The sequence below is a fragment of the Gymnogyps californianus genome, chromosome 2 (genome assembly GCF_018139145.2).
Source record: "Gymnogyps californianus isolate 813 chromosome 2, ASM1813914v2, whole genome shotgun sequence".
Lineage (NCBI taxonomy): Eukaryota > Metazoa > Chordata > Aves > Accipitriformes > Cathartidae > Gymnogyps > Gymnogyps californianus.
The window spans coordinates 129,150,595-129,177,084 of record NC_059472.1 but is presented as its reverse complement, the minus strand read 5'-3'; the positions used below and the strand labels follow the sequence as shown (position 1 = coordinate 129,177,084).

Below are 26,490 nucleotides of genomic sequence, written 5' to 3'. Positions count from 1 at the left end.
ACAGATTCCTTCAGCAATACAGAGTTTAGAGAAAATACCAAAGAGAAACATAACCCCAATTCCCTCATGATTTTCTCATTGGTCAGATTCTATAGATCTCTGATCGTATTTCTCATTTCCACTGCATTCTCTCCAACTGGCTCATACTCCTCTTGATTTATGGCAGCTGGAACCAAATACTGTATTTCTGCAGAGACATCATTAGAGAACATTTACAATTACAGTTTCAGGCAGCTATACACCTAACAACAATTTCGTCTAACTCCTGCTTCCCAGCTTGCTTATGAGAATACCTTCTGAGGTCTTAATGCCCTCTTGAAAGTCAAGGTATCTATTTCCTATCCTCTATCCATAAATTTGTCAGCTCACTACAGGAGTAAAGTAGAATGGTTTGACAGGATTTTTCTTGACTAACAGTTATTATTGCACATTTATCAACTCCTTGATTTTTAAGTGGGTTTTTTCCCCTTCAGGAACTGAGGTTAAGCTGGTCTATAACCACAAATCTTTTTAACTCTATTAAGTATAGCCACAACATTTAACCTTTTCCAGTCATCCAGAACCTCTCCCATCTTTCACTAGTTCTCAAGGAAAATGAGAATTCACCTGAAATTGGTTCAGCCCGCTCATTAAGTATCCTAGGGCAAATTCCAGCAGGACCACTGGGTCTAACATTGATTTGCTTAAATAAGCAGTTGTTGTCCTGTTTCATCCTTAACTAAATTGAGTTCACTTGATCCCTTCCTCTTTGTAATAAGTTTGCACCATTTTCTCTTGTTCTTTTATTTTCAGCTTTCTTCCTCCACCCAACTCTCCTTTAAATTCTCTTCACTACAAGATCAGCATGCAGGCTGAGACTTACAGTGCAGCACAAGCCTTTTAGGCAGACAGCCTTCAATGAACAGACTTACAGGAGTTTGTTTGCCAGCATTTAAATAAGGGCAATGGTTTGCATTGGAATGCATGGGCTGAAGTGAGACATAGTAGTGTGTTTATGTCTACAGTTGGCTATAAGCCCAGGATAAGCTTTTTAGGTCAGAGTAGGCTGTTGTAAAGTGGGGGAGAATGAAGGGCACACCAGCAATCTGATGTTACAAATTAGTTAGCAGTTCCTTACTAACAATGTAATCATTTCTCTTATCCTGTCAGAACAGCCACTGCTAGACTGCAGGGTAGGTAGGCAAGGTAGGTTTAGTGAACCCACATTAAACTGGTCCATACTTGGTAGCCAAATTCAGATTCCAAGTGTTTTAAGTGTTAACTCAGCTGTGTCTGGAGCTCTGCCGAGACAGGTCTCCTGCTTATATTGTTTTAAAATCTCCTAATGCCAACACTACAAAGCTATTACCTGGTATCATCACTGCCTAAACCTTTGGTGTTTGAAAGGCTGGTCACAGCTTGGCAAGCTACCCACCTGACAAGATCCATTCCAAGCAAGGCTTCAGATTCAGAAGCTGGTTCTCTGGTCACAACGGCTTCATTAGCTACACAGACTCCATGCTCGTTAGCTCCCATTTCTGCCCCCCAAAGCCAGGAGGGCCTGCTCAGCACAACAGCATGAGTCTTCGGCACCTGCTCAATCTCAATATATGTGCACTGCAGAGAGAGCAGGAAAAGAAAAAGCAAAACAATTGCAAGCACTTTATCTAATGCTGTGACTGAAGGAACACAAGACTTCAACGTACAGACAGGACACACGTTATTTAAAAAAAAGTCCATGTCTTGTGTATGAGTGGGGAATTTTTTTAAACAACATTTAACTGTCATGTTTGAACCTTTACATCCTTATATTGCAAAAGTCTGGGAAAATACATCTCTCTTGATAGTTGCAGGCTTCAAAGAGTCAAGCAGAACCCAAGTGCTAGAATCAGTGGAAAGCAGCAGTAGACAGACTGCACTGTTACAGTAAAGAAACACAGATCATATTTGTACATAGTAACAACATCGAACCATTCTACCATCTCACGTAAGCACAATTTCCAGAACTTTATTAAGTACATAGTGTAACAATGGTAACTAGACAAAGTACATTAGAAGCCTTCCCCCTTTCCCTTGCTGCCTCCCCTGCAGCTGCGCCCAGGACTGAGACTGCTGGTAGAAAGCGGGGGGAATCAAGACTTGAAAAGATTCAGTGGAATGCTTTGATAAACAGTCACAGGAAATAAAACATAGGCATTGTTTTTGATTAAAACTGATGTTTCTGCTATTTTAAATGGTCTGCTGTAATCAGATGTCTGTGGATGTACTCTGACAAGTCAAAAATACAGAGGAAGGGTGCAGAGAAGTCACTGAAACTGCAGGGAAGACATTATATTTTATCTTTCAAATATACTTACTTTTCCCTTGCTCTAGGACTTAAAAACAAGTAGTGTTTTCCCAGACAGCATGGAAGAGAGCTTGATCCATCATTAGGTCACTGGCTTGTACAAGCCAAAGGAATAGGCTTTACATTTTACTACTGAGGTCACATTAAGTTCTTCAAGGACCAAACTCCACAGAATTTTCTTTTTAGGAAACTGAAACTGTCTGTGGTATTTATGAGACAGCTCTTAGTGTCCAGCATTCCTGTCGTAACATCTTCCTTGCAGGAAGTAATCTCCAATATTTTTCTGGAGGAATATTTGGTCAGACGTATCAAAGAGAGCAGGATGAGCAGAATGGACTTGTGGATTGAAAGTTGTTTGCCATGAAAATAAATGCTGCGTCTACATTAAAAGCTAAAGCCCAAGGAATCAGTCCAAGATTATGAGCAGTGAGAAGCTATTTTTTTTTTCTAACCTGTCTTTCCCCCTCTAAGAATTACAAAGCATGATCATCTTCAGCCTCCAGTCTTGAGCAATGATTTTTACAGTAACAGTTAGTCTAGCATGCAATTAAAATGTATAACAGATCATCTTTGATCAGAAATGGCATTTTTAGAGTCCTTCACTATGACCATGCAAGGAGGACACAAGAAATGAACTTGCCACCTTCATTAGAAATTGTGTGCAAACATGTCAAACTGTCATCTTTCTACAAAACCAAGCAAATTATAGATGAAATAAGAGGATGATTTCTCACTGAGGACATATGATAAAAAAAAGGGAAGGGCGGGGAACTCTTTCATTCTAAGGAATTAAAAACAAAGTAGGGACATGCTTCCCTTTTCCTTTCTGCTGTTTGCTTAATTTTGATTTTTGGCTTAGGCAATAAGACCCCGGCAGGGACTTATCTGCTGTATTTGTTGGAGACAATCCCTAATATTTGATGAAGCTGTTTGACCAAATTGCTCATATAGTAATACACTATGATTTTGCAGAGGCAGATTCCTCATCTATTGAGGTGCAACAACATCTGGCACTGGCCAGGAGCTAAGATTCAACTAATAAAAACACTTTATACAGTTCACCCTTTCTTTCGTTTTCTAACCAAGCCACATGTCCTGGTTTCGGCTAGGACAGAGTTAATTTTCTTCCTAGTAGCTGGTATAGTGCTGTGTTTTGGATTTAGTAGGAAAAGAATGTTGATAACACACTGATGTTTTTAGTTGTTGCTAAGTAGTGTTTATACTAAGTCAAGGATTTTTCAGCTTCTCGTGCCCAGCCAGCAAGAAGGCTGGAGGGGCACAAGAAGCTGGGAGGGGACACCGCCAGGACAGCTGACCCAAACTGGCCAAAGAGCTATTCCATACCATATGACATCATGCCCAGTATATAAACTGGGGGGAGTTAACTGGGAGGGGGGATCGCAGCTCAGGAACTAACTGGGCATCGGTCAACGAGTGGTGAGCAATTGCATTGTGCACCACTTGCTTTGTATAGTTTAATTCTTTTAGTATTGCTATTGTCATATTATTATTGTTATCATCATTGTTTTTCATTCCTTTCTGTCCTATTAAACTGTCTTTATCTCAACTCACGAGGTTTTTTTTTCCTGATTCTCTCCCCCATCCCAGGGGTGGGGGGCAGTGAGCGAGCGGCTGCGTGGTGCTTAGCTGCCGGCTGGGGTTAAACCACGACACCACGCCAGAGCAGACATTTCTTATCAAGACTCCCCCTTCTCCATTTGAGCTGTCAGCAAGCAAATCTCATTTTTGACATTCCGTGCAAATTTTTTTCAGAGCTTTAGGTCAGTGCTGTTTGGATAAGCACTTAATGCACGTGTGTGACTGAACAGAGAATAACTGTATTTCCTGGATGTTCAAAGGAGGAGCTGCAGCAGCAGGAAAAGGGGTTGGGCCAACCACCTTCCCACATTACATGCGAAGACATGACTGGAGCAGCTATCAGGAGACAGGTCTGCAGCCAGGCAGACACCAATCCCTGCACAGCACAAGTCTTGGCTCCCTACATCTCACAGGTGGTCAGCTAGCTGGAGCCATCCTGCAGAGCCATCCAGGACATGAACCTTCTCAACTCCACAGCAGAAAGCAAAAGCCTAGATGCAGTGTGGAGGAGACTTCAGTACTCCATAAACCCCCACTTGCATAGCATTCTCTGGCTGAATAGCCCTATTATACAAGCTTGCTTACACTGACGCTTGATTTTCTAGAAGGAAAAATGATGAAAACACTCTGAAAAGTGATAGTTAGGCTAAAAAAATGCTGAATGCCTTTTCTCTGCAAAACATATTCTGGCTATCCTTGCTACCAAACACTTATTACTTGGGGCCTTATTCCAAAACCAAGCATTTCCAAAGCTGCTATTCATTATAAAGATTTTATTGTCAATGGTAGCAATCGAGAAATGGGAAAGAGGAAATTGTTTGCTCCTGCTTGAAGGATCCAGAGCATTCTGAAAAAAAGTGCTTTTGCTTTGTAACTATGTCATCAGAGGCCAGAAAATGCCCAGAGGCCTCTCTATGCACCTCAGAATACAGCTGTCACCTTCCATATTGCTTCTTTACGTTCCCCAACCTAACAACAAGCGAACATGGACCATATTTTCACGTTATTTTCAGCTTCCATACAATAACTCATGTACATAGACAATGTTCAATCCTTATTATATAAATTGCCTCAGGAGACCTAAATAACAGAAAACCATTCCTATCTGATAGTAGCTGACAGGCCTTGTAAAACTACCATTGACTTAATTCTTGTTCAACAATCCTTTGCCATGGTTATTGACAATGATGAAAAAGCCTTGATGAGATTTTACCTTCCCATTAAAACTATTTACTCCAGTAAGCAAAAAGTAGGCACTCAATAGGACTGACATATTAAGGCAGGCATTAGATTCATATTTGTTAACAATAGGTATGAGCTTCTCAAAAAAACCAGGGTCCAGATGTGACAATAGATTATTAATTTTAAACGCAAACCTCTCACTCTTCATAACTCCACCACTCCCCCTTAAAATAACATCAGAAAACACTTTTCCAGATAAAAGAATATCTTCATGGAGGAAACAGAGGAACTGGGCTATCCACCTGTAGCCAAGGCACATCAATTATAACGGTATGGCAACTAAAGCCAGTCACTGGATTTGCAGCGCAGCAAACCATTGCTACCTATTCCACAGAAATCAGAACATATGCTTATAACAGCTCAGACACGGAAGGAAATAGTGGGGGAAAGACAACATTATCCACCAAAAAACCTCACTGGCCACTAGATCTCTAGAGACGGGAGCTCAGATAATGACAAGATTTCAAAAGCAAGCAGAAACCACAACCTTCCTGTCCCCTCTCCTGCACCCCACCGATCTGGCAAATCCCTCCAGCACAACAGCATAGCAACCTGCTCTACCGAGAGCTGTGCCAAACGAGGCAATGACAAATAAAATAGACATAAGGTACTGCTGTGATTCTGCTTGCTACCAACTCTGTCTTTAAAATTCCTGAAGCATCCAGCCTCAGCGTTTCCTAACACTAACATTTTTCTTTGAGTATGAATGCTAAAAACAGAAGAACACTGATACATTTGGTGGCAAAGGCTGTGAGTGAGTGGTGTCAGGCTCCACTGATTTGCTAGAACTCCAGCCCTGAAAGCAGCATAACTGGCATCATGCCCTGTGACAGTAAATTCCTATGGGGAAATATAAAAGAAAAGAACAGAGACTTCACATACAAGAGATGCAGCCAACAACTTTAAAGAGAACTGAGCAGGCTGGAAACTAATGACGTTTCTTTTATTTCACTTACAGTATCAAGAAAAGAATCTTATCAAGGCAATTCTAAGTATAGTACAAGGCACAAATGTACCTCCCACCCTAGCTAGGGCATGCAGATATGTTGGAGGTATTCCAAAAACAGACACGACAGTCATAAGCACAAGAGATTTCTTCTTTCATTAATGAAAAGAAACTATTGTGCAGCTTCTACTGTACTCAGGCTGCAGAAGCCTGATTCCTAGCACTGTCAGTCAGGTCATTATGAAATATCCATGAAATCACATAGGCTTCAGCCCTGGATAACAAAGGCAATAGTCAGGGAATGCTTTAGAAAGAAACGATCTTTGAAGAAGGGCCGTAAAATTCTAGATTACAGAAGAGATTCCCCCACACCACCCCCTCATCAGATCCAGGCTCTAACTTGGCATTAACTCTTTGCTTAACTACTTCAAGCACTGCCATTCCATAGCACGTACTTGAAAACAGGCAAAATATCTGTACTATTGCAGTAACTCGAGAAGTTGCACCATGGCTGCTTTTAACCCCTTCCAAAATAGGGATGCCAAAAAATATGATGAGGCAGTCTCGTAGCCTGCTGCCTCTGTGGCCATCAAGACATCGAGACTGGCAGCCTGGTTGGAACTGTCTAGAGAGGCGATTCCACAGGTGACACGGGCCACCTGGGCCCTCCCATCATGGTGAAGTGGAGGACTGGAAAGCTAGAACATGGTTGTTCAAGAAAGCCCCTCAGACCATCTCCTGTGGATGTGCCTGATAGAATGTGTTTTACAGATAATTCTTCTGCTGCTTATTTACAGGAACAAATGTAATAGAGCTCAAAGCAAAGGAGTGGGAATAACCGTTCTCTGAAAAGAGAAATATGCAAGCAGTAGCACACAATACCGAAGATGGGGCTAGCTGATGCTGTTACCACTGCTTGCTTATGCACTAAGCAGCATTAAGTATACAGTGGAAGACACCTGGATGACTTTACAACACCCATTAAGCACAGCCATGACATCTACTAGCAGCAAAACTGTTGTGCCCCAGTGGAGCAGACAGCCGTACACCAGGATAAATCTAGCCTGGGTACATCTCAAGTAGTCAGCCCTAGTCCTCAAGTAGTCAGCAGTCACATAGTCAAACCAGAACGGTGAGCAAAAGTCTCTCCAGTGGCAGGACAAATCCTCAGGTAGCTAGCTTTCAAAAACACACGCTATGCTAGTACTTGTATCCTCATGTTGTAGCCAGATATAAACAACAGCAGCATTTACTAAGTGTACAAATACAAAACAAAACCAATTTCTGCCAGAGTGCCTCTTACTATTTCATATTAAGAACAGTTTTTCCCTTTTTATGAAGACCCTAGTACACTTTACATAAGCTTCTGTATTTGTATATTATCCCTAGCTGTTTCTGTTCATTGCAACCAATAACTGTAAAATTTGAATCTGTATGCCTCTGATCTCTAGCAGTGTCATTTATCTTGAAGACTAAGGAGGACAGATTTTATTCTAGAAAAGAATTAGAGAAGCTAGAAAAAAACCAAATAGTTCCCCTGTCAAAAAGCAGAACTACACACCCTCTGACCTACTCTAACCTACTCTATCAAGTCACCAAGGAGCCTCAGGCATGTGAGCCACAGTATGGAAATGTGCTCAAGAAAACGAAATATAAAAATCTTTAAACAAATAAAATACCACAAAGTGCAGCAATGCACCCAAGGCTGAGAACGCCCTCTGGAGACACTATATGTCAGAGTTGATTTAGCAGTCAAGAATTCACCTCTTATTTTTTAAGTTACAAATCTAGCAGTCTCCTGGGTGATGAGCAAAAGTAGAACTGAAATAGGGATGATGCTTATTAATTTAATTTTTTAAAACGGTACAAAAGAGATTTCAAAGCAGCCACAAAAAGCCCATCACAGAGATATCCTTGGAACTCTCAGATACCCTAGGACTGATTTCTTTGCTTGGCCACCTTCAAACGCCTGCTCACACATCTGTTTTAAGTGCCACAAGTAAACAGTTTGGGTCAAGACAGGATAGTTGGTGGTTTTTTGCCCCACACAATTCCAGCACTCTCCCTCCTCTTCCTCTCTGTTCCAATTAAAAAAAAACCAAAAACCCAAAACATTAAAGAGATTAAGAAAAAAAATAGTTCAAGCTAACCAGTTTTGCTTTGTAGCAGAAGGGAGCAAAGCAGCAGCACTTCTACAGTAAAAACAGAGGCTTTGAAAGGGCAGAAACATCCAAGAGATTATGCCTTCCACCTCTGAACTGCTGCTGGCTTGTGCATTGTGTTACAAAGCAAAGTCAAACACATTAGTTTAAAGGCCAGTAGCCTGCAATGGAGCAGAACAGAGAAAAAGCTCACATTAGCCAAGCAATAGACTCTGCTGAAGGCAGCAACCACTTTCTCTTTTTTATTAGTTGCTGTCTGCCTGCATAGTGCCTCTCCTCTATCTCTGTGTGAAGTCTAAAGGTTAGCTTAAACAAGGTGGCTTGAGGTAAGCCATCTGACTGCATGTGTCATGAGATAGGCTGCTTACACAGCCAGTTATCAGGTCTCAGCTGAGAGGCAAGAAAAAGCAGCTTCCTAAACTACCCCTGAATTGTAAGCCTTTAAAGTACAACCTTTTTTATCTACATAGAGTAAATGAAAAGTTTCATCATGGGCACAAACACTGCTGTGTTTCATCAAAGTTTCCTGCCAGTCAGCACTTACCCATGGAGGTATCATAGCGGGGGTGCCCAGGTTCAAGTCCACAGCTGCAGTAACATGACTGTAAGTGTGGCAGTGTCAATCTAATCTGGAGGCTTCCCAAAGAGCAAATTCTCAGTAGATTCAGCTGCTGCTTGGCTTCTGTTACCAGGTTCTGAACATCTTACCCCCAGATATAATGCAGATAACACAAACAGCTGGCATAAGAGGGAATCAAAGTATACCAGAACTAAACTGCGGCACTGGCATGATGCCTGGTGATTACGTTACAAATACCAGAATGAAGATACCTCCAGGTAATACAAAGCCAACTTTAATACAGTCAAAGTCTACTTTCCAAGCTTTAGATCTATCTTGCAACACCAAACAGGGACCCCTCAGTTAGCTTCAAGTGAGTTTTTATGTCTGCAGTGCTCAGACCAATGCACAGCAAAAAATCGTACTGCTCCTCTGAAAACTCAGAGCAAGGGGAGGTAGGATGGTATCCTTTAAAAAAAATATATTAAAAAAGAGAAAACAAAAAAACAACTAGGGCATAACTGTGATGAAGTTTTAGAGAACACAAAATTCCTCCTACCCCACAGAGGGCTGGCTTTAAGCCCAGAAGAGTGTTTAACAGCAACATATTAGAAAAATTTTGCATATTCCACAATTTGACAGACTTTGTTGTAGACCATCCTTTCTATTTTCCCCCTTCCACTCCTCCATAAGAAGCTGCATGCTATTAAGATAAAAGAGCTTTTACAGCTCTATACTGAAGCAAGCAACCATGACTATTTTCAAATCATGGATAAAAGGTCAAATTAGAAGAAAGGGAGGTTGATCCAAAAGAAAAAAAAAAAAACAAACACCTGGAAAATTCAGCTAAGAAAAAGTCATCCACCCAGGACTTCTTCAGGAGAAAGAAAACCACAGCAAGTAGCAGATTACTAGAGAACAAGAGAAATCTAGTCAGTAAAATCTACCTTAAAAATAAGACAGAGGGGCTTGCACCTTAAAAGTCATACAACATGAATTCTCACTAACACATGAAAAATTCTTAAAAACCACATCTGTGGAAAAAAGAACACACTTACTTTTAGTAAGGAATTTTAGTAGAGGAATTCAAAAAAGGACCCTAATTATGCTTAAGGGAGCAATATTTCACCTGCACACACAAGTTTACTAGACTGACCACTACAACAAGGAAGAGTGCTGACCAGCATCTGCCACTGCAAAATTACAATGGAAGACAAGAACAAACTTCTAAGAAAGTTGTCACACACACACAGAGAACAGACCTTTATGAAAAGCCCCATTGTTCAGGGTCTTGGGAACCTGCTGACATGGAGGGAAGGAATTATGTTGATGAGTTAGCTGCAGGGTTACTTGTCTGGTAGATCGAGCCACAAAGATCAAGCTTAAAATGACTTGCAGTATTCACTGAATTCCCTTGTTTAAGGCCCTGCCACGAACTAGCTGACAGCTATACAGCATAGCCTGCCTGATTCCTTTATGGCAATAATCTAGCTGAACTACTGTGCCATTTTTGGTTACATTGTGCATTATGACATTTGCAAACGTGAGCAGCACAGAACATAAATAGGATACAGACTTCCTGAGAGAGTCTTATAAAACAACCTATGTTGTCAGTGTGTTGAAAACCACCTCTTAACAGAAGTTCAGCATGTGAGTGACAGTCACAGAGAAGTAATCAAAATTTGATACACAGTGGATTACATCACCTGCGAAGAACAGAATATAATGAAAAGCAAGTCCACCATCATTGCCCAGTGAAGGTAAAGGATCATGTATCTAACATAAGAAACCAATGCAAATGTACAACATGGAATGGAGAGAAAAACTGTTCATTTTGGGGGGAAAAAAAAAACCACTGGGATGGATGAGAGGGAAAATGTAGTCAGAGGCACAAAGGATTACTGACTTAGAAAAACAGTAGCATGAAATTGGTCAATCACATTTTCCATTTGCAAAATACCACACATTTAATTTCCTCAGACCTGTTTACTTAGTTTTATAAAATGCAAGGGAAGGACAGCTGTAGCAAAAAAACCCCCACCCAACAATAACTGAACTGTTGGTAGTTTTCACGGGTTTTAAAGAAGAAAGTAATAATTCTGCATATGTCAAAGGCTACATCTAGAAGCTTTGACATTTCTTTCCACTCCCCCTATTAGCTAATTACCTCTGACTACTCAGTAAGTTTGCTTAAAAGGTGGGTATAGTGTTGCATGCCTGCTACTTAAAAAACGTGAAGCAGCTGAATTCAAGCCCCTCCTTAAAGCTTCTCAACTTTTAGAGGTACCACTAACAGCACACAAGGAATCAACAGGCTTTGCAGAAGCTCTGCCTATAGGTAAGTATGCATTTGTCATAAGACAAGAGTAGTCTTAGATACATCCGTATAATAGGAGAAATACATACATTTCAGCTAATTGCCAAAAACTGAAGACCTTACTTCTGTTCTGCTATCACAAAGAGTTAGTATGTTTGAAATTGCAACCTTCTTATTCACTAGGGTCCTTAAGTTCATAAAACAGCAAAATCTAGAAGCAAATCTAGCAGCCTAAAACTTGGGTTGTAGAGCTTTTATTGATTCAGTCAATCTTCCACAATTCCTACAGCGAAGGGGATTATTATGATTAAAGACCTTAGAAGTGGCCAGTTTTAAAGGAAAATTAAAAAAAAGGCTTATTTCTAAAGAGAATTACTCTACAACATTGATATTTGCTAGACTTGTTTGATTGAACACACTCTGTCTCTCTCTGAAGGTGGAAAAAAAATCTTGAACTTTAAAGAAAAACTAACAACTAAATCTATGCTTAGGTCTGTCCAAAGGAAAACAGTTAAAGGACTGTGCAAAGCTACCAAACAGCTTTTAGATTCAATAATCAATTAAAATCAGTATCTTGTTTTGACCAGCTTACTCTACTCAAAATACCCATGAGTTTAAAAAAAAAAAAGACATTAACAATACTTAGTGCTGAGTGTGACGAAGATGCAGTGATAAGCGATTGCTTGTACTATTCCCAGAGCAACTGAAGATGTTTTTATTCTGTGCTGGGAGGAAACGGGAAGAATTTCGGTAAACATCTGGAGCCTGTTTCCATACACCACTGTACTTGCAAAACCTCAGGCTAGCTAACGAAGAATTATGCAGTAGCATAGACTAGCAGAGGCCATTTAATTAGGACTTAAGCCCCTACTTTAAAAAAAAAAAAAAAGGTATATTAGCTCATTCCAGTCCCTTGTCTAAAAGCTCATCTTCACCACATTGCAACAAACTTTACCTTCATTTAAAAAAAAAAAAAAAAAGATTCAACATTTAAGGGGAAGGCTTGCAGATACTGGTTAGCAGAATAAATCTACCAACTGCGGTGTGCTAGGCAAAGGGATTGTGCTCCCCGCTGCCAAAAGTACTGGCAAAAGAGTCCAGTTTATGACTGAATTCTATAAAAGGCATTAAACTGGTTAATCATGGGGTGGAAGAGGGATCATAATAGATTATATATGGCTTAATTACACCCTTCAGCAAATTATGACAAATCTCATCAAAGAGTAAGATATGGGACAAACAGACCAAAAGAACCAAGTACTCTAACATTAAGGTCTTACAAAGTATTCTTCTTTAGGGGTACAAACAGTCCAGAGCAGCTTTTGGAAGTTCTTCTTCCACAATAACAGAACTTTTTTGACATATCCAGTTCTATGAAGAGAAGCTTTAAAAAAACTGCTCTGAAGTTTTCTTCTTGTCTTATTGTCACACCTGTGTTCTGTATACTAGCACAGGTCTACAACAGTGCTACCAATACACCACTGCAATTAACAGCAGTTAGTGCTTTCAGACAGGGGGAGGGGATTTCTTTATATTCAAGATTAAACCATTTAATAACGCATGAGTTGTACTAGATGTTGGTAGCAACAGGAATCAAGAGAACATTAACTGTTAGAAAGAACAGCACCAAATCTTTTTTTTTTTTTTTTTTTTTTTTGAATGGTTTGGGTTGGAAGCGACCTTAAAGATCATCTAGTTCCAACCCCCCTGCCATGGGCAGGGACACCTTCCACTAAACCAGGTTGCTCAAAGCCCCATCCAACCTGGCCTCGAACACTTCCAGGGATGGGGCATCCACAGCCTCTCTGGGCAACCTGTTCCAGTGCCTCACCACCCTCATAAGGAAGAAGTTCTTCCTTATATCTCATCTAAATCTACCCTCTTTCAGTTTAAAGTCATTACCCCTCGTCCTATCACTACATGCCCTTGTAAAAAGTCCCTCTCCAGCTTTCTTGTAGGCCCCCTTTAGGTACTGCAAGGCTGCAATCAGGTCTCCCCGGAGTCTTCTCTTCTCCAGGCTGAACAACCCCAACTCTCTCAGCCTGTCTTCATAGGAGAGGTGCTCCAGCCCTCTGATCATCTTCATGGCCCTCCTCTGGACTCACTCCAACAGGTCCATGTCCTTCTTATGTTGGGAGCCCCAAAGCTGAACACAGTACTCCAGGTGGAGTCTCACAAGAGCGGAGTAGAGGGGGAGAATCACCTCCCTCGACCTGCTGGTCAGACTTCTTTTGATGCAGCCCAGGACACAGTTGGCTTTCTGGGCTGCAAGCACACATCGCCAAGTCATGTTGAGCTTCTTGTCAACCAACATCCCCAAGTCCTTCTCCTCAGGGCTGCTCTCAAATCCATTCTCCACCCAGCTTGTGTTAGTGCTTGGGATTGCCCCGACCCATGTGCAGGTCTGAAATCCTCTGAAATTTGGAAGTCGTCCCACTTGAAAGACAGAATTAAAACTGGCACTGGCCTTAGGATCTCTTCCGGGGAAGCAACAATTATATCCGTAAAGGACCTGTAGGGATGAGAGACACCAGCCTGGTGCAGAACACCTAGTGTCCTCAGCCTTCTGCACAGTCACAGGGACAGGAGGAAGCTGAATGCAGGGAACCTCACAGCTCCTGCTTTCCCAGTTGTCAGCCAGAGCAAGGACCTGTGGACTCTAAAAGCTGCTGACAGTGCAGATCAGGCTCTGTGTCCTCTGCTAAAATGGCTACCCCCACCAATCCTTGTCTTTCCTTCTTGCTGCCTCAGTCTCTTCATTCCATCTTCACTGCACACCTTCCCCTCTCCCTGTGTTCTTGTTTCATTTGTCCCCTTGCTTCATCCCTCCACATCTGCTTATCCTTTCATTTATCCTGTCATTAAAGTGAGGCTGCAGTAACAGACTATAATTAAAATTACTTCCAGCAGGGTCCCTTTCAACCTGCATCCATGGCATCAGCATCCAGCTTCAGGACTCCACATCCAGCCTGGATTCAGAGAGAAGCCACAGCACTGAAAATTGACCATGCTGCAGGTGCCTCAGCTGTAGAACATGTCATCAAAGACAACCGTATGTACAAGAGTTGTGTTTGATTTACAAAGCTTATGCTCTTGTTTTTCTCCTCTCACTTTCCCTTATTAGAGCACAAGTTCTTTGAGACAGAGATTTCTGGCTACCTGTTTTGCAACTTGCCTAGCGTAGTCAGGCCCCATTACAACAGTCAAACAACAACCATGAATGAGAACAATTCATATGGCAAGTGACAAACTTTGAAAATTTGCTTCTAGTTCCAGTTAGCAAAGATATTTTTCCCTTAAAAGGAGAAGGCAAGCGATAGGCTACACAGTGCAGGAATCTGAGATGTGAACAATTCAGCCTGCTGGAGAAAGTACAGATCATGGATTTTTTCTCAATTAAACAAAAAAGTTACATTCTGAGTTTCACTTTCAGGACTTTCAAAAATGTTGTCTCTTGTCTACTCGAGAGGTTTGACTGAAGGGAACAAGGACTCCACAATCTGACAAGAAAACAAGACAGCATTCATTTCTCCCAATAATAGTAATTTCTCACAGTTTGAATGTAACAATTGACCCTTACCTCAACTTTGCTTCCTGGGTCATGAGCTGCGGCAGCAAAGTAGACCACCTCCTGTACTTCATCCCTAGGCCGTGCAGAGTTCTTTCCAAACACCACCAGCCCATCTTTAGAACATGGGGGAAAGGCTACAAAACAGTAACTTGGGGGAGCTGCAGCCATCCTGAAAAGGCAAGGAAGAGTAAAAAAACAAAACTAGTGTTTGCTGAATTCATAATTGCATGCATTAGAGAATCATTCAGTCTACTGCTACTTGTGGTAGCTAAGAGACAATGCATTCCCTCTATCTGTCAATTGGTTGTCCAATGATAATGGCAGAACAGGTCAGCTCAGAGGAAACTTATCTGGATTTAATAAAAAGAATTATAGTAATGTTCAGACATTTTTCACTCAAGCCTTGTGAAGGCATAAAGAAGAGGAAAAAAGGCAAGATAACTGTACCTTCATGAGTCTACTTAGTCCCCACAGAAAGAAGATATTCTGCACCAGAGCTGTTCGAGAACACGACCTAGATGTATTCTGCTGACTCAGACAAGTGCAGAGACACAGAATAATTTTAAATAATTTACCCTCTCTGCTCCCATGCAGCTTAATATTTTAAAAAAGGAAAGATAAAACATGTTTGAGGGATTCCTGAGGGAGGACAATGGTGTAACTGGAAACAGAACAAAGATATAGCACAATTATATCAAAAACTGTCTGTCAATTTGTCTACTCAGATCAGAGAGAGAGACTGACGCACTAATTGCACTTTATTTTCTCTGTGGTTTGTCTGCATTGCTGCTCTTACCTAAAGTTAATTGATTGCAGTTTATTTGTTTATGCAGGCTAATGTGAATATTCTTTAAAATGCTTATAGGATAGCACAAATATTTTAAGATTTTAAGTGTTTGCAATGACAATATATTAATAAAAATCATGAACTGTTTCAGGACTATGATACTACTGTAGCTAGTCTTGTGTACATTGCCACATCTGACATTTTTTCCACCATTCAGGGAAACTTCTGGCCCATACGCCTACAAAAGAAAAAGGTGGGGTGTTTATTGCTTGTTAAAATAGCACTCAACACAGATGCCTGAGATTTCTTCATAGATCTTATCATTGCATCAGAAATTCCAGCCCCAAAGTGAACAAGTTTGTTCCTTTTCTCTCTTCATGATATCCTGAACAAGTAAAAATATCTGCACACATTTGGACTCCTTAGAAACAACCAATACAATTAAAAGCTTCCCCCCAAAAGCTGCTAATTTACTTGAAAGACAACACTGGGGATGGGGGTGTGTGCAAAGCTGGTTTTGATCATTAACTTGGACATCTTTCGAACCATTCAAATTTGACCTTTTTTTCTTTTTTTAAAGCAGTACCATTTGAGCACGCACTTCTCACAGAATAGCAGGCTTCCAATATTAAACCAAAGAAAGAATGCGTTTTGGATAAAGGCCATAATCCATAAAGTGGTAATTGTTTGTGAAGAAAACACTTAAGAGTTTGCCTATAGACTATGAACAGGTCACACAGATGCTCAACCTTGCAAAAAAACTTCAAGAGAAGATGTGTGTTAAAGGTGTCCTCCACCAACACAATGTGGGGTGATGAATTGTCTAGGAAACTCACACAACCTTTTAATTTAGGTGAGATTACATACAAGAATAATCAGCCAGTTGAGTTGAAAATGCATTAGGAAACAAACACAACCCTTTTTACAAGCAGAGTTTTGACCAGTGGGAAAGGACAAGCTACTATAAACTGGAATGACTTCAGCTGACAAAATACTTCTGGCAGAGGACACCTACCTGCAGACTTGCATATTGTGCCACTAAGTCTCAGTACATTATTGGTTCTAGATGAGTGTCTTGAAGACAGACGTGAAGACAAAGCCCCACTTTAATTGCCACTCTTACCACTTGCAAGTCGTCAGAGCATTTGTGATTAAACTGAAATGCAACATGTAGAGCGTTGCCCAAGCTTCATCACTAATGAAACCATTTAGTATTTTGCTGTGAATTATTCCAAGTACGTACATTTATTTTGCTGTGTTGGTGATATCAACATAACTGCTTTCCAGCACCCTAAGAGTGCACATCTACCTTCAGGTAAGTCATCATTTAGTGCTCTAAATTTGTCTTTTGATGCCTTGCCAGACCAGCCAAAATCTTTAATAACTTGCAGGCTTACTGTGGATCTCAGTATTCAAAAGAAGTATTTTCGTTATTCTAAACAGGAACTAAGTGGATTTATTTGAAACACATAAGGCAGCTGAAAGACATTAGACATCCAACAGCCTAGAAAGAAAGGTTAAAGTGATACACAGTACTAATTTTTATTACATGAAGTTCTTCAACTTACGTACCAAACATATTGCCAGGTAGGCTTAAAAAGACGGGAAGGAATGCTTCAGCACTGTGTTACTGAACGAACTGGAAGGTATGCAAGGCAGACTTTTACATACCTACAGACTCAGTAGGCAGGGAAAAAAAATTAAAAGCCTGTAGGTATCTAATGTTCTACAGATTCCTGAAGTCCTCCTTGGAATAAAGCAGGCTCAATAGTAGTTGTGAGGTTTTTGATTTTTTCCCTTAAATATACCAACGGTTACTGAACCAAAAACAAATTGCCATTTTGGTAACGCTTTTTAAGTATGAAAGTATGAGTAAGCTACTCTATAACTAGAGTTCACTTCAACACACAGTATGTTTCATACAGGGGGGTATATAACAGTTAAACACTGCAAGCTGAATGTTACAACCTTATACTGAAAACGTGATTGTCGTAAGAGTTGGCACTGGGATCTTAAATTACGTTTCTAGAGAAGGAAGCTAGCTAGCAGTCTACTACAGTTTAAATCTACTCAGTTTGCTAGGTAGCAGTTTTTCCTAGAACCTCATTCGGTTCATTTTAAATATGACAAGGATGGCAGTTTCTCAGATACACCCACAACCTATGTTTGTTCAGAACGCTACTGAACTTCATCTTCCTCCATCATGTAACTAAAGCAGTCTGTTAGCAGCTACCTATCTAAGCAGGACCTTTCTACTTGCCTACTTCACTTTCCTTTTTTCTTAGTTCAACTTCAGGTTGTCCTCATTCTCATTTTCACGCATTTGCCACCTCTTTGCCCTCTCACAAGGTACCATTCTGACTCAATACCAAACAAGCATCTTTCATCTACAGGAGGAACAGAATACTCCTCCTTCACAGTACCTCTGATAAATCAGGCTAACTTACAAAACCACCTACTGTTAATCCCTGCTCTTTTTTCACAGATTATTTGCTCCTCCAATGAAAGGCAACCCTGAAAACCTTAGAAAACGCTGGGAATTACTGCAAATAGATCTCAAAGAACACCTTGTTGCCCATTCACACAGTTCTTTACCACAGAGCACGTTAGCATACTAGTCCAAGAAAAGACAAGTGATGCACAATGCAATTGCTCACCACCCACTGACTGATGCCCAAGCAGTGATCCACACACACACACACACACCCCGCCAGTCAACTGCCCCCTGTTTATATACTAAGCATGACGTTCCATGGTATGGAATATCCCTTTGGCGAGTTCGGGTCAGCTGCCCCGGCTATGCTCCCTCCCAGCTTCTTGCACACCTGCTTGCTGGCAGAGCATGGGAAACTGAAAAATCCTTTACTTAGGATAAGCGCTACTTAGCAACAACTAAAACATCAGAGTGTTATCAACAGTATTCTCACACTAAATCCAAAATACAGCACTGTACCAGCTACTAAGAAGAGAATTAGCTCTATCGCAGCCGAAACCAGGACACATACAGGCCTCATTTTCTCAACAGATCATACCTCAGAGCTACATTTTGGTGTAGACAGAGGTAAACCTACACTGTATGTCAAGAGGCCCTAGATTTGATTGCAGACCATTACACTCATGGATGGGCCACTGTAAGTTAAGAGAAACAGGGACCATACAGTCTATTATAGGCTATATCCATTCTGCATATGAAAGCACTAGAAATAGACAAAGAGCTGTACATTATCCTAAGCCACTACATAGTAACTGCTGCAGTTTCAGGTAGTTAACAGGCATCACACTTGGTTGACCTAGAATCACGGTGGGCACAAAGGTTGGAAAACCAGTTCTGAGCGACCGCCACAAGGTAATATACTCTACTTGCTATCTTTTTATTTGATAAAAACATACTACAGCAGGGATGCAATATTGCACGTGGTCATATTTTTTCCAGAGTCTCCTGGTCACTATGGCACTTAGCTTAGTTTGTGTTCTGACACTAAGAAGAAGTTTTGTTTAACAAGTTCCTTTATTAAGATCTTCTCTCACTGTGATAAATCTCATTTAGAGACTGCCAAGCCAAATTAATTCTATGAACAAATTACCATTACTGTCAACGGTAAAACATATGAGCTCATAAGTAGTTTGATGCAGAAAGAAGGAGTAACATCCACCAGGCAATATCTGGCTCCAAACATCACAAGGTGAAACAACAGGTACAACAATTATCAGAGCTTTATAAACATGTCTGAACATCACTATACTCCTGAAATAGGGTGAACATGGAAATGCTACTGCCTAGCACCACCTCAAGAAAACTAACCCATAAATCTTGACAGACATAAAATACTAATCTTCAGGTTGAAAATATCAAGATCTGGAACATTTCACTCCAGAGTATTTTCCTTTTCACAGTATGAGGATCTTACAAATGCTAACGCGTATTAAAAAGGGTCACAAATTCTAATTAGAACAACTTGCACTATTAGTGTCAAAATTTGTCCACAATCAGACTTTTAGAGTGGTCAACAAGGAATAAAATTGTTGTTCTTCAAGTCTGTACATAAAGGCTGTGACATAATCTAATGAAAGCTTCATTTAGATGTCATTTTTCATTTATAAAAAAGGGAACAGACAAATAATGCTGTTATAGCAACAGACACAGAGGACAGATTGCAGTATCCCATCCTCCCCTCATGAACACATGACTGTCAGAGACTGAAGCCACACTCCTAGGAGAATAGGGACGGGCATAAATTATTCAGTGTGTTTTGGAGCCTTTCCCCCCGACCCAGGGAAACTGAAATAGCTATATATCCACAACAAAGCACTCTGAGCTTAGCAAGTCAGAGTCCAAACAGGAGAAAGGAAGATTTTCATACTAACTTGCTCAAGACTTTTTGGGGTTTTTTTTCCCAGAATAACACTGTGTACTGCTTCTCTGAAAGCTGCAATTTGGTACTGAAATAATCTTTTATAAAGTTCAAGAATTTGACTGCTACAATAAAATTACTTCTCAAAAATAACTTTATCCTCCCATATCAAACAGATACCAACTCTTTTCAAGCCAACTAATTTTCCCTGTTTGCCAAAACACCCTGAAGGCATTAAGCACGAAGTAATTACTAGTTTTACAAAGTTACAAATTATGTGAAAACTGGCTTGCCAACAGTAGCTTTCATAGTTGCTATATCTTATTTATTAAAAAAAATTACCAAAAATAAAAATTCAACATTATGAACTATTAGGTTTTGAAGCTTTTCTAATAACCTATTGTTCAAGCAATTCCAAAGCTTATTTCTAAAACAGTAAAACTGCTTTTGCCAACAGCAAGTTCTTTTCTCTGTCTTTTCTTCCAATTGGAAAACAAAACAATAGGCTAATAATGGAAGTGCAGCACTCACTGGGAAGCAGTGGGCAATAAAAAGGATTAGTGTGAGAAAACAGGGTCAAAAAAAGGGCCTGTCTTGAAATTTAACTCATGCTTATTGAACTGAACCAATATTTGCTCTTCATGCTTTTTTAATTGCTGCTAACTTAATGCCCCGCAACTTTATCTCAAGAAAAGCTAAAGAAGCCCCTAAAGTCACATATAAAAATCCTTTGGTTTTAATACAAGTCAGGTTAGCTGGGGTTTCTGAAATGTTAATTAAGATTTACACCAAATGAAAAAATTCTGAAGTAGCTATTCTGATGTGTAGAGCTAGTCCTTTCCTGACAAGGCACCATCTAGGACATGTTAAGTGATGCACATGTACAAACAGTTCTGCCCTTAATAGACTATGCAAAATTTTTGTTTTCTACACCACTATATTCTCTTACCTAAAAATTTAATAATACCCAGTCACCATCATGTAGAGCAATACCAGACCAGTAAAAGATATCACACGAGAATTCAGCTAACATCGTTACAGCTCCTCTTCACAAGAAATCGAATATCTACTTGAGCGTTGTTTAAGTAAGAGAAGGTCAGTGAGATCCAGCAGTCAACACTGACAACAGAAAAGCATTCACCTCATGTTACTATGAGTAGAATTTAACTGTAAAATTTGCCTTGTATTGACATATTTGACTCACAAGCTGGCAAAACTTCAGCTTGATCAAGCCAAACCTTCACCTAGGAGCATAACTGCTGCATTTATTACTCAGCACAGCTATGCTAGCAAGTCTTCCAGCATGGATGGAACCATGAACTTTGCTTTCATTCAGCTTAGTGAGGTTGCATAGATATATCACACAAACTTGTCTTTCAAACATTTTCTAAGTTTGTCCTCAAGGATTTTGTTGGAATAACTGCCGAGCTTTCTGAAGCACAGACATAACCAAAGTGTTGTACAGGGTGAAGTCTAAATCTTTCCTAACCCCCAGTTTATCAAGCACACCTGTGATTGTCCTAGATAACCCATTGTTAATGCTGGTGATCATCAACATCATGTTTTCAAGACAGTGCAGGTGTCCACAAAAACAAGGGTGGGAGGGTTAACACTGGGGTTTCATCTCAGACCTCCACAGCAGTTTGGTCAGAACATCAGTTTTACTGTTCATATAGCCTAATTTTTCCACCCTCACTTCTATAGTTTCTTCTAATTAAAGCTGGTCTGGAACAGGTACTTTAGATACCAGAAATACAGAGGCGGCTAAACTCCTTGTTTCTAAGTGCTGAGTTCATTCTGGTGATGACAGCATTTTCTTTAACGTTTATATTGCAAAAGAGATTTGAGCTGCTTTTAAAGTCCAGAGAGCACATTAAACATTTCACGAAGATATACAACTTGTTTCTGTGTACTAAAGGATGACTTTTCCTCACTATATTTCGGGCTTTTATAAAACAGAAACCCTGCTGTGCTACTACTTCTGAACTATTTCAGTAACGTTTAAAGATTTCAATAAATCTGTTTTCATGGCTACCAGAAAGGGTAAGTGACTTAACCTGCAAGAAACTTTTACAATGAAAAACTGAGAGGCAGCATCTGAACAAGGGTCCTCAGATTTGGATCAAGGCTGCCTCATTAGGAAGGTAGGAATATATCAAATAGGCCACATATTATTTATTCTCAACTCTTCTGTATTTTTAACAGGGTGGCAGGAGAAAGGTCAGTTACAATTGTGAAAACTTTGTTCGGGGTTTAGTTGTTGGTTTTGAACCTCTATTTTAACTTTCAAATTAAGATGTTTCCTGTGTCTGAGACAAGCTTGTATTTCCCTTTACAAATCAAGCCTAGTGTCTTATGCACAGAGACATGTGATCTCTGCATCCTGCAGAAAACCAATGTTTCCAAAAACAGAAATGAAAAGCAAAATTCATTCAGCTGCAGGCACAGAACAAAGACAGCAAACTGAAAGGCACAATAATAATATTGTTCCCATCTTAGGAAACACTGAAAGGTTATTTTTTTAATTGACAATTTGGACAGTTTTAATGCATGACTTATCAGGAGAGAGGAAGGTTGCATTTATTAAGAAATTAGAAAGCAGAGACTGTTCCTCAATATAAAGCACAAAACCATGCCAGATCTCTGTGTCCCTATGGTTCGGACATTTCATTATTAGACCTTAGTCAAACTGTTTGACTCTTTCCTTACCACCAATGGATGACGATACCAATTTACCACTTGAAGGTGCCACACTCAACTTTGATTGTCTCTATCCCTCTAAGCTGTGTCTGAGAAGATACCTAAGAGGAGTTATCAGCAGCTGAAACTTAGCAAGCCATGCTCAAATTTTCTTTTTTTTTCTTTTTTTTTTTTTTGTACATTAACTACATGCTGAAAATTTCTCAAGAATATGCTCAAAATGAGCAACGTCTCAAACTTCTAGTCAGAGACTTGGGATGGCCATTTTCTCCAGTAAGGTTACTTTTATTTTTGAATTACAAGAAGTAGCAATTCCCTACACAGGCATAAAATCAAGTTGCACTTCAAAGCCTTCCTAAGCAGTACGCCCCCCTTGGTCATTTAACTGAGCAAATGCATAATAGGCCTGGAAGGAACTGAAAATATTTCTCTTGCTGTATGTGGGAAAATTTGGAATATTCCTGGCAACAGTTGCCAGATTTCTTAAGACTGTCTAACAAATTAGATATTGGCCATCAAATGAGCATGGTAAAACTCTTCAGCATTTAAAGTCCTAAAAATGGTAAGATTTCAGCTGTTACAAAAGTTTACAGTCCCTTGACCAACCAGTTCTATTTTAATTGTCTAATACACCCTCGTCCAACCTTTCAAAGCAGGCACCTTTCAAAAGAAGATAGGATCTTGTTTTTGCCTCAAGTAATCTGAATTATGTTAATGAAAACGTAGTTCTATTTAAAAACAAATCAGGGTCAGTCATCCAGAAGACAACAGATTTCAGTCTCATTTCCATCACAGGCTGTGCATACAGGGAAAATTCATTATTTATACAGACTTTTCACTGAGTGGATGTCAATGCACTTAATTAAGTCTCCAAGCAGTCACAGAACTCTATTCCTTTTGTAGCTGCTATTCCAGCCTGCAGTCTAAGGTCATATTTGTAATACTCTCCATTTCGTAGAGAAGCACCTGTTTTCTTGCTTCTGTCACTGGGGCAGAGACCCTTGTTAGGAGCTGCTGGCATCTAAACCATCTTTGTACAACACACAACTTCATAATGAGAAGTCGCTAACTGCTGCATATTACTTAGCCTTGTAGCTTTCCCTCTTTGTAAGGGGCCAGCACAACCCAGTTTTGTGGTTCAGTTACGTCCTCACCACTGCACAGGAGAGACTATCCACCTCCACACACAGCTGGCTAATGCACACTGACTGGTAGTCATTTCAAATTAGCAACATCGTTATGTTAACAAGGGGTAAAATAAAAAGCATCAAAGTACCTTGCTGGAAGTCTCAGTTTAGTTTAAAATATAACCTAAAACAACAGCAAATGTTGCAATATTAGCAACAGAGTTTGCAAATGTTAGGATTTAGGATGTGGCAGAAACCAGCCATTTCGGTGCCTTACAGGGAGGCAGGTATAGATAGCAATTCTGTGCAATTTCTCAATCTGCTCAATTTACAGAAAGAGAAGGCCAATACACTACAGGCACAGTGTCCAGCTTCATAACTCTTCTAGTCCATAATAAATAAATTCTTAATGGAAGCTTCTAGCATAAACTAGCACACTTTCCCACATGCAAGCTGCGTAAAGCATCCATGGTTGATGATTTTTGAAGGGGAGGGTGGAGAGCCAAATTCAGTACCCTTTACCAAAAATACCAAACTCAGCAAGAGTAAATAAATGGAGTTTAAGCCTTGCCCTACTTTACCAGGAAAAAAAAGTTACAAATGTCTTCCAAAAAAGGAAGTTACCATAACAATCTCAAACTTTAAGCATCAGAAATACTTCTCTGGGGAGGACAAAACCTACTCATATCAATAAAAGATTTCCATCCACCACATTTACCTCAATATAACACCTGTCTTTTTAGACTGTGTAAGCTCTAGGATCTAAACTGCTTGGAAAAGTTCACAGCACTATGAATGGTTTAAGTTAACTCCAGCCTTGATTCATCTCAAATCAGTGGAAGACCTGTGCTCACAGAGATCAGCTTCCTAAATATATAAGATTGAGGGGTTTTCTTTGAGATTTCTTTTTGTTTGGCTGGAGGGTTTGGGGTGCATGTTACGAACAAACCAGCGTGCTTAGAGATGCTTTAAATCCCTAATTCTAAAATAGCTTTTAGACCAATAGTTGAAACAGTAATAGTCTATAACCAAATGAGTCAGTCACTCCACTTCCCACAAGTTCATGTATTTATTATCTTCTAAACTACTGAGTAAATTTAGCACACACAGATAGTTTGTATCACAGAATTTACCAAGTGTACTGCAGCACAACCACTTCTCTCGGATTATTAAAGTTTCATATCTTACAGGTATGGATGGCTTTACTCAGTTGTAAGGACATTTTTCATAGGGACAGATTTATACATATGCACACTTGTAGGATCAGGGCCCTAACAAAGCTGTCTTCTGTTTGAGAGGCTGGTTTAATAGGATTTATTTTTTTCCTCTAATTATCAATACTGGAGAAAATGTCTTTTTTTTTAAGGCAGGTTAATCATAGCCTCTAGTATTATTATAGTAGCACAAATAGAGATCTCAGTTTTGTAGACTCTTGCAGGAAGGTATGTCTGCTCATCAGCCTGCTCAAGTGAATGAAACCATCGCATACCTACCTGAGCATAACAGTATGCCTAGAAATGCACATGAAGGCATCTAGATTTCAAGGTGACTATATGAAAAGGCACCCTCAAAAAAAAAGATGGGGGGACACAACCCACACCGGGTCCTTAAAGAGCAGAAGGGAAAGCAGCAGCTAGTAAAGAGGGCAGCCAGGGAAGACAGAGACCGGAGAGCCTTGCTTCAAACTGGAAGGCAAGGGACAGCCGGGGACGGCGTTTGCGGATGCCAGCGCCAAACAACAAGTCCTCCCCTCGCCCCGGACCCCCCACCCGCACCACCGCGGCCCAGCCCCCGCCGGGCCCGCCGCCCCCGCGGGCCGGGGGAGGCCTGCGGGGCAGCCATGTTACGCGGTGCCCGCAGCCCCCGCCCAGGGCGGCGCGGTGCCTCCCGCCGCCGCCGCGGGAGGAGGTGCGCGGAGGCGCCGAAGGACATCGTCGCCGGGGGACGGCGCCCGCACCGACTCCGGGAAACCGGCTCTGCGCCATCCTCCCGCGCCACCCTCCCCCGCCATCCCCGGCGGCGGCGGCGGCCGCCTCCCTCCCCACCGCCCAGCGCTGACGGGGCGAGCCCCGCTGGGCAGGTAGCTGCCCGCGGACCCCGCACCCTCCCCCTGCGTCGAGCAGTAAGGCACCGGCTCGGCCCCGCCACTCAGAGGAGGAAGGGGACGGGGAGATGCCGCCCTGCCCCGCAGCGTTACCGGCACCGTTACCGTACCTCAGCGCGCCTCACACTCCGCTCCGCTCCCCTCAGCCTGGCGGCGGCGGCCCCTGCCGGTGGGAGCAGGCGCGGCGCGCGGCCCCCTCCCCCCCTGCGCGCGCAGCCGCCGCCGAACCGCTCCGCGCGGCGAGTCCCGGCCAGGGTGGCGGCGGTGGCGGGCGCGGTGGTGCTGCGGCTCCTCCGCGCGTGGGTCAGCGCCGGTGGGGCGCGCTCACCGCGCCCTCCTCCGGCGTCGCCTGGGCGGGGGTGCCCCGCGCTCACCACGGGCCTCGGGGGCCGCCCGTTTCGGGCGTTTCACCCCGGAGCTGGCCGGCTGCCCTGTTGGCACCAAGCCTTCCCTCAGAGCCGTTCCTGCTCGTGCCCGGGGTCTTCCCGACGCCCCCCGTGAGAGAGAGCGCCGGTCGTGGCTCCTGGCGGCCGCCTGCTACCCTCAGGGCGAGAGGTGGTGGCCGCCGGTGCCTCGCGTGGGTGGGTGTACCGTCAAACGCCGCACCGAGGCAGCGGCTGCCGAAGCGCGAGGACACGAAAAGCGCCAAGAAGAGGCATCCACGTTTCGCATGCGTGGGTGGGGAGTGGTGCATGCAT

General features: G+C 41.6%; 1 protein-coding gene across 2 annotated transcripts in view; it reads right to left on the bottom strand.

Annotated features, from left to right (window-relative positions):
- SCRN1 (secernin 1) overlaps window positions 1–25,961 on the bottom strand; it is a 40,480-nt gene extending 14,519 nt beyond the window's left edge. Inside the window, exons 1-3 of one of the 2 annotated variants that reach the window (XM_050891160.1) lie at window positions 25,903–25,961; window positions 14,732–14,891; window positions 1,415–1,596 (exon numbers count right to left, since the gene is read on the bottom strand). In XM_050891160.1, coding sequence (XP_050747117.1) covers window positions 1,415–1,596; window positions 14,732–14,890 — 341 coding nt within the window. In that variant the 5' untranslated portion in view covers window position 14,891; window positions 25,903–25,961. Of the gene's footprint in view, window positions 1–1,414; window positions 1,597–14,731; window positions 14,892–25,902 lie in introns of those variants that run through there. The other variant, XM_050891161.1, reaches the window with a different exon arrangement.
- Between the last annotated feature and the right edge of the window lie 529 nt (window positions 25,962–26,490).